A 17,155-nucleotide genomic window follows, 5' to 3' on the forward strand; every position below is an offset into this window, starting at 1 on the left:
ACATACTTTGGTTGTCTTCACAAAGGAGGACACAAATAACCTCCCAAAGATGTTGGGGAACATAGGGTCTAATGAAAGGGAGGAACTGATAGAAAACAATATTTGTAGGGAAATGGTGTTAGGGAAATTGATGGGATTGAGGGCCGATAAATCCCCAGGGCCTGATAATCTACATCCTAGGGTACTTAAGGAAGTGGCTCTAAAAATAGTAGATGCATTGCTGGTCATCTTCCAAAATTCAATACTCTGGAACAGTACCCATGGATTGGCGGATAGCTAAGGTTACCCCACTGTTGAAAAAGGGTGGTAGAGAGAAAACGGGGAATTACAGACCGGTAAGCCTAACCTCGGTAGTGGGGAAAATGCTAGAGTCCATTATAAAGGATGCAATAGCAGAGCACTTGGAAAAAAGTGACCGGATCGGACAAAGTCAACATGGCTTTACAAAAAGTAAATTGTGCTTGACTAATCTACTGGAATTTTTTGAGGATGTAACTGGTAAAATAGATAAGGGAGAACCAGTGGATGTGGTGTATTTGGATTTTCAAAAGGCTTTCGATAAGGTCCCGCATAAGAGATTAGCGTGTAAAATTAAGGCACATGGGGCTAAAAATTCAGTTTGGGACGCCAAGCTCGCCTGGGCGCCGAAATTACCGCTGCGCGCGGAGCCACTTGCGCCATCGGGATATTCAGTTTCAGCGCCCCAAATGGAAGCTGGCCGCTAAACAAGGCTTTCGGCGCCCCGCTTGGGGCGCTGAAACTGAATTTCGGTGCGCAAAGTGCCGCAGCGCCACCCGCTGCGGCACGGCAGGCTGCGGTACTGCAGGCCTTCCTCCCACTGTTAAGGGGGAGGTGCCTGCAACAGCGCGATCCCCGCTCACAAGTGCCGGCAAATGAGCCCGGCACCAAGGAGAAGTGCCGGGCTCTCGGGAAACAGCTGGCAATGCCGCGGGGGGGGGGGGGGTGGGGGGAGGTGTAGGAGGCCGGGGGCGGAGGTGCGGGCAGGCGGCCGCCGAAAAAGCGGCCGGCCGCACCTTCACCTTAACTCGCCCCACTACCGCCACAGGTAGGCCCGTGTACCGGTCGCTATTTGTGGCCGGCGCGGAAGAGGCGGCCGCGACCTAATATGGCACTCGGGGTGGTAGCGGGGCGCTGCGCACACCAATGACGTCATCGGTGGCGGCGCAGCGCTACAGGCTAACGCCGCCATTAGCGCTACAGGCTAACGCCGCCATTAGCGCCCCGCTAAATATCACGGTGGTTGTGGCCAGTGGCACTAAAGCCTCTGAGTGGCCTCTTTGGGCGCAAGCAACTGAATTTCTAGGCCATGGGATTGGGGGCAAGGTATTGACTTGGATAGAGAACTGGTTGGCAGACAGAAAGCAAAGAGTTGGAATAAACGGCTCTTTTTCCGAGTGACAGGCAGTGACTAGTGGGGTACCGCAGCTATTGACAATATACATTAATGATCTGGACGAGGGAACTAGATGTAATAGCTCCAAGTTTGCAGACGACACAAAGCTGGGTGGGCGTGTGTGCTGTGAGGAAGATGCCGAGAAACCCCAGGATGATTTGGATAGGTTAGGTGATTGGGCAGAAGCATGGCAGATGCAATATAACGTGGATAAATGCGAGGTTATCCACTTTGGTGTCAAAAACAGGAAGGCAGATTATTATCTAAATGGCAATAGATTGGGAGAAGGGGAAGAGCAACGAGACATGGGCGTCCTTGTGCACCAGTCGCTGAAAGTAAGCATGCAGGTGCAGCAGGCGGTTAAGAAGGCAAATGGTATGTTGGCCTTCGTAGCGAGAGGGTTTGAGTACAGGAACAAGGATGTCTTGCTGCAGTTCTACAGGGCCTTGGTGAGGCCATATCTTGAGTATTATGTGCAGTTTTGGTCGCCTTATCTGAGGAAGGATGTTCTTGCCATGTAAGGAGTGCAGCGAAGATTCACCAGACTGATACCTGGGTTGGCAGGAATGACGTATGAGGAGAGATTGCGTCGATTGGGCTTGTACTCGCTGGAGTTTAGAAGAATGAGAGGGGATCTCATTGAAACTTATAAAATTCTAACAGGACTAGACAGACTAGATGCTGGAAGGATGTTCCCGATGGTCGGGGAGTCCAGAACGAGGGGTCACAGTCTAAGGATAAGGGGCAAGCCATTTAGGACAGAGATGAGGAGGAATTTCTTCACCCAGAGAGTGGTGAACCTGTGGAATTCTCTGCCAAAGAAGGCAGTAGAGGCCAATTCATTAAATATATTCAAGAAGGAGTTGGATATATTTCTTAAGGCTAAAGGGATCAAGGGATATGGAGAGAAGGCAGGAACAGGGTACAGAATTTGGATGATCAGCCATGATTTCATTGAATGGCAGAGCAGGCTAGAGGGGCCGAATGGACTACTCCTGCTCCTATCTTCTATGTTTCTATACTCTCCACTTGCCTGGATGAGTGCAGCTCCAACAACACTCAAGAAGCTCGACACCATCCAGGACAAAGCAGCCCGCTTGATTGGCACCCCATCCACCACCTTAAACATTCACTCCCTCCACCATCGGCGTACCGTGCCTGCAGTGTGAACCATCTACAAGATGCACTGCAGCAACTCGCCAAGGCTTCTTCAGCAGCACCTCCCAAACCCGCGAACTCTTTTATCTAGAAGGACAAGGGCAGCAGACGCATGGGAACACCACCACCTCCAAATTCTCCTCTAAGTCACACACCATCTTGACTTAGAAGTATATCACCATTCCTTCATCGTCGCTGGGTCAAAATCCTGGAACTCCCTCCCTCACAGCACTGTGGGAGTACCTTCACCACACGGACTGCAGCGGTTCAAGAAGGCGGCTCCCCACCACCTTCGCAACGGCAATTAGGGATGGGCAATAAATGCTGGCCTTGCCAGCGGCACCCACATTCCATAAACGAATAAAACAAAACTGACAATCAATTCAAGGCTTCATGTCCAAAATAACTGTCAGCCTGTTTGATGCTGTCAAACTTTTGGATTATATGTTACTGCATATTTATGCTCATCATAAACTTAAAATTAATTATTTGATTGTTAAAAGCAGTGAATACTGCACTTCCACAAAAGCTATTGGGGGGCGGGGAGGAGAAGCTAGACTCGTGTTCCCATATGAAAAGCCCAACTAGCATGCAGTGTGCTGTGGACAAACAGTAGACCCAGCTGTATTTTTTTTTAAGCAGAAAGGGAAAGCAGAATAAATAAAGTAACGATACATAAATCTTGAGTTTCCACACACTTCTCCTCTGCAACACTCACTTCCTGTTGTCAGGATTTTTGGTCACACAGTTGTGTCAACTATTGCTATTGTAAATTCTATGTCCACATTCCCCATTTCATTTTCCTAGATTAACCTTCACCAAATCAAATTTTTGGATGAACCAAATCAAATTACAAAAAAAATTAACCTTACTGGAAACATAATAAAATGTAAAAAAATTTTGTTTAAAAATACACAGTAACATAATTGTATCCATCGAATGGCTTTTTAGTGCATCTTACTCCCTTCAGTAAAGGTTTCACTTGACTGCGTGTGGGGGGAGGGGAGGAAGAGAGCGCGCGCGAGCCCGGGGGGGCGGGGCGCGAGAGAGAGAGAGCGCGAGCGAGGCAGGGAGGGAAGAAAGAGAGAGAGAGAGAGGGACATGGCAGACATAAGAAATAGCAGGAGTAGACCATTCGGCCCCTCGAGCCTGCTCCGCCATTCAGTAAGATCATGGCTGATCTTCGACCTCAACTCCACTTTCCTGCACCACATCCTTAATAATCGAATCTATCATTTTCCCTACTACTGATGTCAAGCTAACTAGTCTGTTGTTCCCCATTTTCTCTCTCCCTCCTTTCTTCAATACTGGGGTTACATTTGCTACTTTCCAATCCGCAGGAACCGTTCCAGAATCTATGGAATTTTGGAAGATGACAACCAGTGCACCCACTATCTCTATAGCCACATCTTTCAAAACTCCAGGATGTAGGTCATCGAGTCCAGGGGATTTATCGGTTTTCAGTCCCATTAATTTCTCCAGTACTTTTTTTTTTAAACTAATACTAATTTCTTTTAGTTTCATTCTCGCAAGACCCTTGGTTCGCCACTATATCCGGGAAGATTTTTGAGTCTTCTTCCATGAAGGCAGGCACAAAGTATTTGTTTAATTTCTCTGCCATTTCCTTATCCCACATTATAATTTCTCCTGTCTCAGCCTGTAAGGGACCCACATTTACTTCACTAATCTTTTCCTTTTTACATACCTATAGAAACTTTTACAGTCTGTTTTTATGTCTCTCGCTAGTTTACTTTCATATTTTATTTTCCCCTTTATCAATTTCTTGGTCCTCCTTTGCTGAATTCTAAAATCCTCCCAATCCTCAGGCTTACTACTCTTTTGGCAACATTATAAGCCTCTTCCTTTGATCTAATATTATCTTTAACTTCTCTTAGCCATGGTTGGACCACATTTCCTGTGGGGTTTTTGTGCCTTAAAATGTACGTATATTTGTTGTAAATTATGTATTAATTCTTTAAATGCTAGACATTGCTGGTCTACGGTCATACCTTTTAATGTAGTTTCCCAATCTACCTTAGCCAACTCGCCCCTCATACCTACGTAGTTTGCTTTGTTAGATTTAAGACCCTAGTTTCGGATTTAACCAAAGCACTTTCAAATTCAATATAAAATTCAATCATATTATGATCACTCTTGCCTAAAGGCACTTTTACTACAAGAGACAGGCGGGGGAAAGAGAGACAGAGGAAAAAAAAAAGAGCGAGCGCGAGCCGTGCCTTCACCAATCTCGTCCTTAAGCTCTGGAATTACCATCCTAAACATCTCCGCATCTCCATCCGCTCCTTTAAGATAAGAAACACAACATAAGAAAATAGGAGCCGGTGTAGGCCATATGGCCCCTCAAACCTGCTCCGTCATTCAATAAGGTCCTGGCTGATCAGCTACATCAACTCCACTTTCCCGTCCCATCCCCATATCCCTCGATTCCCTTCGTGCCCAAAAATCTAACAATCTCAGTCTTGAATATACTCAACGACTGAGCAGCCACAGCCCTCTGGGATACAGAATTCCAAAGATTCAGAACCCTCCGAGTGAAGACATTTCTCATCTTCGTCCTTAATTGCCGACCCCTTATCCTGAGACTATGACCCCTAGTTCTAGACTCTCTAGCCAGGGGAACAGCCTCTCAGCATCATACGTTTCAATGAGATCACCTCTCATTCTTCTAAAGTTCAGAGAATATGGGCCCATTCTACTCAATCTCTCGTCATAGGACAGCCCTCTTATTCCAGGAATCAAATCAAGTGAACCTTTGTCACACCCCCTCTGAAGGCAAGCATATCCTTCTTTAGGTAAGGAGACCAAAGCTGTACACAGTACTCAGATGTGGTCTCGCCAAAACCTTCTTGAAAAAGTGCAACATCCCCACCGACACCTGGGAATCCCTGGCCCAAGACCACACAAAGTGGAGGAGAAGCATCTGGGAAGGCACTGAACACCTCGAGTCTCTTCGCCGGGAGCAAGCGGAAGCCAAGCGCAAACAGTGGAAGGAGCGCACGTCAACCCAAGAACCCCACCCGCCCGCTCCTTCAACCACCGTCTGCCCCACCTGTGACAGAGATTGTAGGTCCCGCATTGGACTCATCAGTCACCTCAGAACTCATTTTTAGTGTGGAAGCAAGTCATCCTCGGTTCCGAGGGACTGCCTAATAAGATGATGATATAATTGCAGCAATACTTCCTTACTTACATACTCCAACCCCCTTGCAATAAAGGTGAACCTATCATTTGCCTTCCTAATTGCTTGCTAACTTTCTGCGATTCATGTGCAACAGTGGTGGGCAAAATATGATCCAAGCTGTATCTAACCTGCCAACTGATTCTATCCAGCCTGCACAGTGGTTCTCAATGGAATACCTAAATCTTGATTTTTTGGGAGAAAAATACACTGATTTTGTGCAAATCGGCATTTTTTTTTAAATTCCAAGATTTAGGTGTTTCTGGATGCAGGAGGCAAATCAAGGACCTCATCTCTGCAAAATTGTCTGATTCAGGCAGTTCTCAGGCCAGGTGTCCTTGAATTAGTTACTAATAGCATTCATTGTCAGGCTACTATTCTTCTAAGAGCTCATTTACTACTGAAGATATGCCAGAGAAAATTAGCAGGGTACACAATAAAACAGAGACCTAGATTGAGTGGGCAATTAGAGATCCAGTGTTCGAGCGTTTCGGATGGCTAAGGAAGTGGATTCTGGGAGAAACAGCTTTGGGGGAGGAAACCATCTTTACAGGAGGCCCAGTTACAAAAATTGTTTTGATAGTCCATTATGATCATTGGAAAGAGCGAGAATAGTTTAAAATGCTGACCTCATTGAGTATGCTCACAGGTGCAGAAATCTATTTCAGGAGTCAAAGAACTGCTATCTTTGCAAATAATCCACCGCAATAAATCAAAGATATTCAATTAACACACATAGGTGCCCAATTCTGGTTCGTGTGTCTCATTTTTCCGGCAGGACTGAGGCGGTAGTGAGACCAAACTGACAATGGCAAACTTACTGCCATCTTCCTGTCCGCTGTCATTTTAGAGGGGGCCTTGAAATAGGTGGCCAGGGCTCCTGCCAGAAACAGACTGGTACCTCATTATGCGGTACACATCATGGTCTATGATGTCAGTAGGACCTCAACTTCATTAGTAAGATACGACAACAGGAAAAGATTTATTGGAGGCTGTAAATCAGTGCATATCAAAATTAGTAGTGGAGTGAGAAAAATTGGCGACTGTGACCGCCAATGGACGCCCAAATCTGACAGGCAAACATGTTGGATCATGAACCTGTATTATGTTCGTTAGCATGTTAATAAGTGTTATTTTTATTAAGTGTGGAAACGACATGAAGTGTTCTTTATACAATAAATGCCATAACAAATTTTAATGGCAGCTGCTGTTAACATAATTCATTGCGTGTGTGTGGCTCTTAACAGCTCACCAAAACTTGTTAAGTGGCCCTCCAGCCCAAATAATTGCCCACCCCGATGTACAAGGACACCTAAATCTCTGAATACCAACATTTACTGGCGTCTCACCTTTTAAAAAACATTCTGCTTTTCCATTAAAATATTCTGCCTTTCCATTCTTCCTACCATAGTTGATAAATTTCACACTTCCCACATTATACTCCATCTGCCACCTTCTTGCCCAATCACTTAACTGGTCTATATCCCTTTACAGCCTCTTTACGCCCTCCTCACGGCTTACTTTCCCCACCTAGCTTTGTATAGTCAGCAAACTTGGACATATTACACTCGGTCCCCTCAACTAAGATGCTCCTTAAAATCACATTTTTGACTAAGCTTGTCGTCACCTATCCTAATGTTTCCTTCTTTGGCTCGGGCCACCATTTTTATTGCAGCAAAGTATCTTGGGACATTTTTTACGTCAAAGGTGCTATATAAAGTTGTTGATGTTTTAAGAGGCCCAAGCCCAAACCATTGGGTGTGGTACAACTGTCACAACAAAATCTGAAAGTGGTTAATTACAGAAAGAATCTAAAATGTAATTGTATGGATACAATGGACATTACATTAAAGTTCACTATTTATTCAGTAAAAATATTAACAATTAAATGGTTAACATATTTCCACGTGCTTGTTAGAATAGGTATCCAACACAGCTGCCATAATTTACAACGGTAAACATACATTTTAGGAGTATATTAATGCTTCAGTAGTTCCCATAAATACTTCAATCCATCACTACTATAATTTGTAGGCACTCAAAACTAATGGTAAACACTAGCTACGCATATCAGTCATACAACTTCAGCCACACATTTCACTCTACTCAAAGCCCTTGTGTAATTTCTGCTTTCATAGCACTAGTGTGGCTCTGTGCCTACATTTCTATTAAACGGTGAGTGAAGCCAGAGTCTGGAACCTTGGTGGCTGTATTAAACAAATGCCAAACAATTTCAAAATGCACAAATCTTTGCAGTTTTCTTTGGGTTAATACCATCCTTGAACATGGGTATGCAGTGTGGCAACTAGAATTCCAATTAGACACTGTTAAAGAGCAACACCTTAATTTAAAAAATAGTTCGAACACAAGATTCCCACTGATATAATATGTAAGTTACTGCATCTAATCTTCATGCCAAATACTTTACTCCTCTTGTCCACATCTAAATCTCAAAATCTTAAAACACATTTCCATAAGCCTGAGACAACATCAGCAAACACTATTTGCATCCCATAGCATCCTCCAATGGCCAGGCTTGGTCACCTATTGCTTCACAATTCTACACCATCAATGTTCAGGTTGTGAAACAAATATAGTTTCACCAAATAATGTACTGTTGCAATATTTTTTTTTCAGCCAATGGAATTCACACTAGCAACTCTCCAGTACCTGAAAGGAGGCATCAGCTGAACAGGGTGCAGAACATTCATCAGGTGGCCAGGAACCCTTGAGTGTATGGTGTTGTAGGTGGTACCAATGTGGCTGTCGGGGTCAATCCCATGGCCTTCATGAACAGTAAGTTTACACTTCATTAATGTTCAAAATGATCACAGACACCTCTGTGCACGTCAATGGCCAATATCCGTGGAGCAGCCATCAATTTGCACAGTTCACAATGCTCAAATTATTTGAAGGATTGAAAACACTCAGTGGCTTTAAGGGTATGTGAGCACAAGGTGGGGGTACTGAGGAGCGCGAGTGTAAATGACTGATTTTTCGGTTGATTGTTGTGGGCCTGGAGCTTTGAGTTCTGAATAAGAACAGCAAGATCTATTCGTATCTGCAGCTTAAGATATATGCAAATTAATGGGGATATCATTTCAACTTTATATGACCTGAGGTTCCACGTTATGCATTTATGTACCCTACAAAGACACAAGCTTGGATACCCCTAGTATAGGAGATGGGTAATTGTAAAACAATGGTAGAAACGTCACAGCTAGGTGTGATAAATAGTGTGACAACCAGGGATAAAGGAAATAATGAGAGTCACTTCCTCGCCCTCATCCTCACCCATACCATTATCTCTGGGCTCAATTTCCCCAACGCTCTCTTTGCAGGCCTCCCAAACCTCATTCTATGGAAGCTCCAACTGATCTCAAACTCTACTGCCCACATCCTATTCCTGTATGAAATCGTACCCTCCTTTCACCCTGCTCCTCGCTAACCTGTACTGGCATCTTGTTCCCATATGCGTTGATTTCAGATTACTTGTCTACGTATATCTCTAGCCTACATCCCAGGTTGTCCCCTCTGTTCCTCTCAGTTGCATTACTATGCGTCTCTCCCCTGCTCCATCAGTGGGGAAGCCCTCACCCGTTGTGGTCCTGCTCCCTGAAATTCTCTCCTTAATCCCCTTTGTTTTGTTTCAACCCGCTCCACCGTTGCAAGTATTCAGAAAATCTACCTCATGGATCTTGCCTTTAATCAACTTCTACAACACTTCTCCCAGTGCTTGTTTGGTGTCTTGAATTTTCTCCTCTTGTAAAACACCTTTTGTTATATTAAAAGGTACCATATTGAGTGTAAGATGTAGCGCTTCAGTCTGCTGTCTCCAATAGTACATAATTATTCTGGTGTGCGTGTGGGCTGGTGACCTAAGCCCTTATCCAAGCTTAACTGTTCTGCCTTGAATGTAGAAATCATAGGTCAGCTTCCACTCCTAAATCAATATCTAGCAAAACCCTGAAGTATGTTTGCATATAGTGCATGGACTCAGCTATGATGACGCGTGCATGTATGGATACTGACTGCGGGATTCAGATTCAGTTAAACTGACTCTATAGGCTTGCGCATCATTGGGAGTCATTAGATATGGAACCACACTCCAACACAAGTCACTGCCTTCAGGAGATGCGGGATTGTGGAAAGAGTCCGAAAGAAAAATAGAGACATACAAAAGGCAGGTTTAATCTGCAGTTTCCAATGCTTTCCCTTGCCCTGGTTAGAAATTCATCTTTCATAATGCATGCCCATCTCCAAAGATCGCAGACTGTGGTGACTGTGAAAAATACTCATTGTGGTATACAACATTCACTAAGTCAGCAAATCATGGAAAACAAATGTCATCCACCATGATCTTAACAACGTGCCTCACCACTGCTTGAAATCGCGCACACCCTCTTGGACCCATGCGCTTAGCCTTCGACAATGCGACTTCAACCCCGATGGTGCTTGGAAAGCCAAATAGAGTTTACAAGAAGTCACAGAAACACCTCATGAAAGACCCAATGTGGAAGATCCCTGGTTTTGATCTTCTGTAAAGCTTATGGGCAACTCTAAAATACATCCGCACAAACCATGGCAGATACAGATACTTGATGCACAAATGGAAAATTAAAAGCTCTCCAGTGTGCGTCTGTGGTCACCCAGAACAGACCATTGAGCATCTCATGACTCAATGCCCGATTCACAAATACGAAGGAGGCATCACAGCAATACACCCCACTACTCCTGATGCAATTCTCTTTCTTAAACACCTCAATGTAAAATGATAGTTGTTGCTCTACATCAGCCATACGAAGCAGTAGTAGTACCAAGTAGATTGCGACAGAATAGGACCCCAACCTGCTTCATGTTATTTTTCTCCATCATAAATGGCCATTAATTTTTAATTATGAAATTTAGCTAGGCCGGGGAGTTTTAAAATATATATATATATATATACACACAATGGAAACCAGGGCTGTTGTTTTTAAATAAGGTTTCCTTTGTCTTGAGAACCTGTAGTTAGAGAAAATAACAATTCTGTCCAAAGGTATTACATTAATGGCACAGAAATACCTCCTGGATCTGTAACTTTCAATGCCCTAATAGCTTCTGAACTACACATAAGCAACTTCTGGATCCATTGAAAGGACAATGTTGATTTTATTTATAGATTCCTGTTATACAAGTGTGATAGAATGCAAGCTTACAGATATAACTATTATCTCTAATGGGCGAGTCATCATAAATAAGGTTAGTCTTACAAAAGTTAGTTGGGTACACAGTACATCAGCAATTTCTAGGTAACACACACTGGGTGTCAGAATGTAAGGCAAGCAGCTTCCAAACTTATTTCATGCAGGACCATTATGATCAGCGAGGAAAGCATCTTTCACCCCATCAATCTCAACTGGGTTCAAACCAGACTGCTAGAGGATAGTTCCCAAATTCCACTGTTCCCCAGGTTTGAGAGACAAGCTTCAATTCATGATTCTCAAGAAAGTCAAGAGCTCAATTTAAATACTGCACTAATTAGAGATTTAGTCATCTTCCACCAATCCCTGCTTTTTAAAAAAAAAAAAATTGTATGCTACCCTCACTGTATTTAAGTTTTAGTAATCTTTACAATTAGCGAGACAGCACCCACCAGCTAAACAGGTTAAATAGGGCTGCAGTGAAAAACAAGCCTGTAAAGGACTTCAACTTAATAAAACATCCCAAGGTGTTTCACACGAGTGTTATCAACAACAACAAATTTGACACCGAGCCATACAAGGAGATGTTAGGGCAGATGACCAGAAGCTTGGTAAAGAGGAAGGTTTTAAGGAGCATCTTAAAAGGAGGAAAGAGAGGTAGAGGGGCAGAGATATTTAGGGAGGGAATTCCAGAGCGTAGGTCCTAGGCAACAAAAGGCACGACAGCTAATGGTGGAGCAATTAAAATCGGGGATATTCAAAAGGCCACAATAGGTGGAGTGAAAGCGATCTAGAGAGATTATAGGGCTGGAGGAGATTAGAGTGATAAGATGGGGCGAGGTTGTGGAGCAATTTGAAAACAAGGATGAGAATTTTGAAAGAGGCGCTGCTTAACTGGGAGTCAATGCAGATCAGTGAGCACAGGCAAGATGGGTGAGTGGTACGGTGCAAGTTAGGACCCGGGCAGCTGAGTTTTGGATGACCTCAAGTTTATGGAGGGTAGAACTGGCGAGGCTGGCCAAGAATGAGTTGGAATAGTCAAGTCTAGGAGGTAATAAAGACATGGATGAGGGTTTCGGCAGCAGATAAGCTGAGGCAAGGGTAGATACGGGTGATGTTATGTAGGTGGAAATGGGCAGTCTTCGTGATGGCAGTCTTCGTGATGGAACAGGTATGAGGTAGGAAGCTCGATTCGTGATTAAATGACAAACCAAGGTTGCAAACAGACTTGGTAAGCCTCAGACAGTTGCCAGGGAGAGGGATCGAACCGGTGGCAGGGGAACGGAGTTTGTGGCGTGAACCAAAGGCATTGCCTTCGGTCTTCCCGATATTTAATTGGAGGAAATTTCTACTCATCCAGTGCTGGATGTCGGACAACCAGTCTGATGCTATAGAGATGGTGGAAGGTTCGAGAGAGATGGAAGAGAGGTAGAGCTGGCTACCATCAGCATACATGTGCAAACTCACACTGTGTCGTCGGATGATATCACCGAGGGGCAGCATGCAAGAGATAGGAGGGGGCCAAGGATAGATCCTTGGGGGATCCTTGGTGCGAGAGCAGGAAGAGAAGCCATTGCAAGTGATTCTATGGCTACGGCTGGAAAGATAGAAATGGAACCAGGTAAGTGCTGTCCCGTCCAGCTGGACCACGGAAGAGAGGCATTGCAACAGAATTTTGTGGTCAATCGTGTCAACGGCTGCAGACAGGTCGAGAAGAACGAGAAGGGATAGTTTACCTTTGTCGCATTCAATTAGGCTATCATTTGTGACCTTGGTAAGAGCAGTTTCAGTACTGTTTGGGGGGGGGGGGGGGGGGGGGGGGGGGAGCCTGATTTGAGGGATTCAAACAAGGAGTTCTGGGAAAGATAGGTACGGATTTGGGAGGCAACATCATGTTCAAGAACTTGAGAGGAAAGGGAGGTTGGAGATGGGACAATAGTTTGCGAGGACGGAGAAGTCGAGGGTTGATTTTTTGAGGAGCGGAGTGATCACGGCAGATTTGAAGGAGGGGGACAATACCAGAGGAGAGAGAACCGTTAAAAAGATCCGCTAACATAGGAAGGGAAGTTGGGTGGTCACCAATTTAGTAGGAATAAGGTCGAGAGAGCAGGAGGTCAGTCTCATCGACAAGATGAGCTTTGAATGGGCACGAGAGGAGATAGGAGAGAAACTAGAGAAATGTGCAAATTTAGGATTAGGGCAGGAAGAAAACAGAGAGGAAGCAAGGCCCGGTGGGCTAGAGGAAGGGAGGCAGTTGAACGGATGTTCTTGATCTATTTTTTAAAAAGTCCATGAGCTCCTCACATTTATTGTTGGAGGTAAAGTAGGAGGAGGTAGGAGAGGATGGTTTGAGAAGACAGTTAAGTGAAGAGAAGTCTGGTGTTATCTTTGCCTTCCTGGAATAGTAGGCAGTTTTAGCAATGGAGAGCAGGATCCAATAATGCTTTATATGATCCAGCCATATCTAGTGATGGATGGTCAGACCAGTTGTTCGCCAAGGTTGCGTCCCTTGGACTTAAGGGAGCGGAGATGAGGGGCATACAAGGCGGAATGACATGGGTGAGAGGGGGTAATGATTTTAGTGGGGACAAGGGCATTAAAGATGGTGGCGAGGGTGTGATTTATCAAATCAGTAGCTGCAGAAATGTCATGAAGAATTGTAGGCCACAGGTTAAATAGTTGGGAATTAGAAAGTGCAGTGGTAGGAGACACGAGTTCTTTCTAGGGGCAGACACAGAAAGAAGTGGGGTTGGGAGGGGGAATGGGAATATGGGTAGAGAGTGATATAAGGAAATGGTCAGAGATTGCCTTATGGTTATGATGGGGATAGCGAGACCACGTGAGCTGACCAGATCAAGGGGGTGGCCGTGGATATGGGCGGGCAAGTTGACATGGAGGGAGAGATTAAGGGAGAAAAGGAGGGAGCAAGAAGTGTTGAGGTGGAGGTTGAAATCAGAGGATGAGAAGTTGCTTGGTGCAGAGGCAGAGGGGGGAAAGCAAAGATATCTCGGTGAGAAAATTGGTGTGGTATTTGGGTGGGTGGTCCTTCATCATTATAATACATACACTAGCAATTTCTGAAAAACAACTTGCCGATATTCAACACCGAAATCTAAACAGTACTCATTTTTTTTTTTTTTTTAAACAAAGGCATTTTACAAAAAGGTCCAAATTTATACACTCTTGTTGGGTGCTCTGTTTATCCTAACCGCCTCTGCTGTGGCCAAAACAACCACACAGATTCTAAACCAATAAAGGAAATAAGGCACTACACTGGATGTGTGCCAAATCTTTCAATTCTGAAGAACACCATCTGTAAAAAAAACAGCAAAGCCACAGCCCTGGCAGTTCTGGAAAATTAAGCCCATGTACACTGCAAGGTTATCACTGTACCTACATGACTGCCAAAAAGGGCAACCAGATCATCAATTATAAAGGTTATTGCAATCTGCCAATGCATAACTGCTCACGCACCTGAAACTAAAGCACCTTCTCTGGTTTGCAATAAAGGTACATTTTATTCACATTGCTTACATTCACAAAATGAATGAACATAAAGGCAGTCTGAAATTGAGTCTGCAGTAAACTGCAGCTTGCTAATCTTCAACTATGTCAGAAATAATCAAACATATTTTCTCACTTCCTCCAGACTGAAAACATAATAAGCAAGGAGAATATTGCCAACAGATAATTACATACAGAATAGCAGAACTTCAATTATTTGCCAATTTCCATTATGCACTAGTGGTGGGGTTTTCCCTCCAATATCGCAAGGAATGGAGCCGTCATTGTACTGATTTACAGAGTGGCCAATTGTTATTGGAGCATTTTCTCATATTGTAGGAATACAACACTATTAACTCCAGTTTAACACTTCCAATAAGCACAGCACATTCCTATTTCGCTAACATTTAAAAAGCTTCATTTAATTTCCTGTTATCATTTTTTCCACATCAAAACACTAAAGTTTGCAGATGACACGAAACTTGGCAAAATAGTAGATCATGATGCAGATAGTTATTGGCTTCAGGATAACAGACAGGATGGTAAAACGGACAGAAGCATGGCAGATGGAGTTCAATGCGGAGAAGTGTAAAGTGATGCACTTTGGGAGGACCAATATGGAAAGACAGTCTACTATAAATGGCACGATTTTGAAAAGTGTAGGTGAGCAGAGACACCTTGGGGTAAATATATACAAATCCTTAAAAGGTGGCAGGGCAAGCTGATAGTGGTTAAAAAAGCATATGGATTACTTAGATTTGTAGATAGAGTAGAATATAAAAGCAAAGCGATCATGCTAGAACTTTATAAATCACTGGTTAGGACTCAGTTAAGAGTATTGTGGACAATTCTTGGCACCACACTTTAGGAAAGATGTAAAGGCATTAGAAAGGGTACAGAGGAGGTTTACCAGGATGTTACCAGGGATGAGGGACTTCAGTTATGAGGAGAGGTTAGAAAAATTAGGGTTGTTCTCCTTACAACAGAGAAGGTTAAGAGGTGACCTAATAGAGGTTTTCAAGATGATGAGAGGTTTTGATCAAGTAGAGAGAGAAAAAATATTTCCTCTGGCGAGTGGGTCAATAACTATATGTCATAGATTCAAAATCATTGGAAAATGATCTAGAGGGGAGATGAGGAAAAATTGTTTCACTTAGAGAGTTGTTGGGATCTGGAACGCTCTACCCGAAAAGGTGGTGGAAGCAGATTCCATAAATAACTTTAAAAAGGGAGTTGGACAGGTATTTGAGGATGAGGAACTTACAGGGCTACGGACAAAACGCGGAGATGTGGGACTATGCACGACTGTTCTTCAAAAGAGCCAACACAGGCATGACGGGCCAAATAGCCTCCTTCTGTGCTATAAGTTTCTATGATTCTATGAAGTCCTTCATCACTTCTGAACTCTGTTACCCCCAATCTATTTGACTTGGGACAACCCAGATTCAACCATTTTCTCCGACCAAGACTGACTATTGCAATTGGTGGAGTAAAGAGGTCAAATGTTTCAACAGTTATGTAATAATATCTTAGAATTTCTCCAGCAGTCTGTAGGATTTGACTTGAATCACACAAGTTTTATTAAATATAGCAGATCTTCCGTGGTAGTGTGAGTCAGAGGACACGCTGTGTTACAACAATGAGGTGGTTGTGTCATGTAGGGGATAATAGCAGAGCCATTGATTTAGTGACTGATCAATTCAAATTCCATTTTTATTAAATAGTATTCTGGGATATTTACTACTGCTTTGAGGATTGAATTCCATGATTGACCATTATTCTGTGAAAACTGTATACAAGTAGCCTTTATTTCACTTTTAGTTGATCCCTGTGGAGTTATACTGGAAGATTCAAGTGCAGTATTTACTTCAAGCGGGATTAGAAGGTAGGGGAATAACACGATGCTAGAGGTGGAAGGAGAGGTGTGAAACAGAGAAGGTCTGTGGGTAGAGGATGTGTAAAGGAGGACAGGGTGTCGAGGAGAGAGAGTTGAGAACAAGGGTAGAAGGATGGAGGGGCTTTTTCGCAAGCTCCAATCCAGTGTTTCCTGTCCTACTTACTGTGTCCAGTGATTAAAAGGGGAAGGTGGTAGGACCAAGAGGAGGAGGCAGGGAAATTAATGCAGTAAACACCGCTTCCCATTTTAACAGACTTACAGGAGTGATGCCATATCTAATATGCCAGAATGGAGGAAGAAAAGTAGAAAGCAATAAAAGATACCCACATTTTTTTTTAAACTTGAATTACAACAAGTAGACTGGAAACTCCATTTAGCCCATTTTACAAGCTATGTAACCAAGGCCAGCAGCAAAACAGTTTCTGCAAAGAAATTGGTATATGTCACACTAAAACAAATAGGACTGAAATTTGATTCAAATGCACTGCCACAAATAAATGTATTTAATTAATTTGAAGATTTTATTTTACTGTATATACTAATTTGCAACCAAGAACTACAATAAATATTTTACTCACCATTGAAATGCATTATAATGGAAGTAGACAATACCAAGGCCATATAAAAAGGCAGCATTCTATGGGGGAGAAAATTAAAAAACATTAACCGTAATGAAGTCAGAAAACTCCAGTTTTGTCTTAATATTGTTGCTACAGACCAACACCATCAAAAACAGATTAACTTGGTCATTCATTCCATTTGTCTATGTGGGATCTTTCAATGTGCAAAATTACTTCCAC

The 17,155-nt window shown here is 43.4% G+C and overlaps 1 protein-coding gene across 4 annotated transcripts in view; it reads right to left on the bottom strand.

Moving 5' to 3' along the window:
- The window catches only part of kdm6a (lysine (K)-specific demethylase 6A), a 317,166-nt gene that overhangs the window by 215,956 nt on the left and 84,055 nt on the right, over nucleotides 1–17,155 (bottom strand). For all 4 annotated transcript variants that reach the window (XR_015080830.1, XR_015080829.1, XM_086006692.1 and 1 more), the window contains exon 5: nucleotides 16,934–16,992. Coding sequence is in view for 2 of the 4 variants with exons in the window: in XM_086006692.1 (XP_085862818.1) it covers nucleotides 16,934–16,992 (59 nt within the window). In the remaining 2 variants the exon portion in view is untranslated. The remainder of the gene's footprint in view (nucleotides 1–16,933; nucleotides 16,993–17,155) is intronic.

This window comes from Somniosus microcephalus, chromosome 14 (genome assembly GCF_052327205.1).
Source record: "Somniosus microcephalus isolate GS21.2 chromosome 14, FLI_Smic_1.0, whole genome shotgun sequence".
NCBI classification, from domain to species: domain Eukaryota; kingdom Metazoa; phylum Chordata; class Chondrichthyes; order Squaliformes; family Somniosidae; genus Somniosus; species Somniosus microcephalus.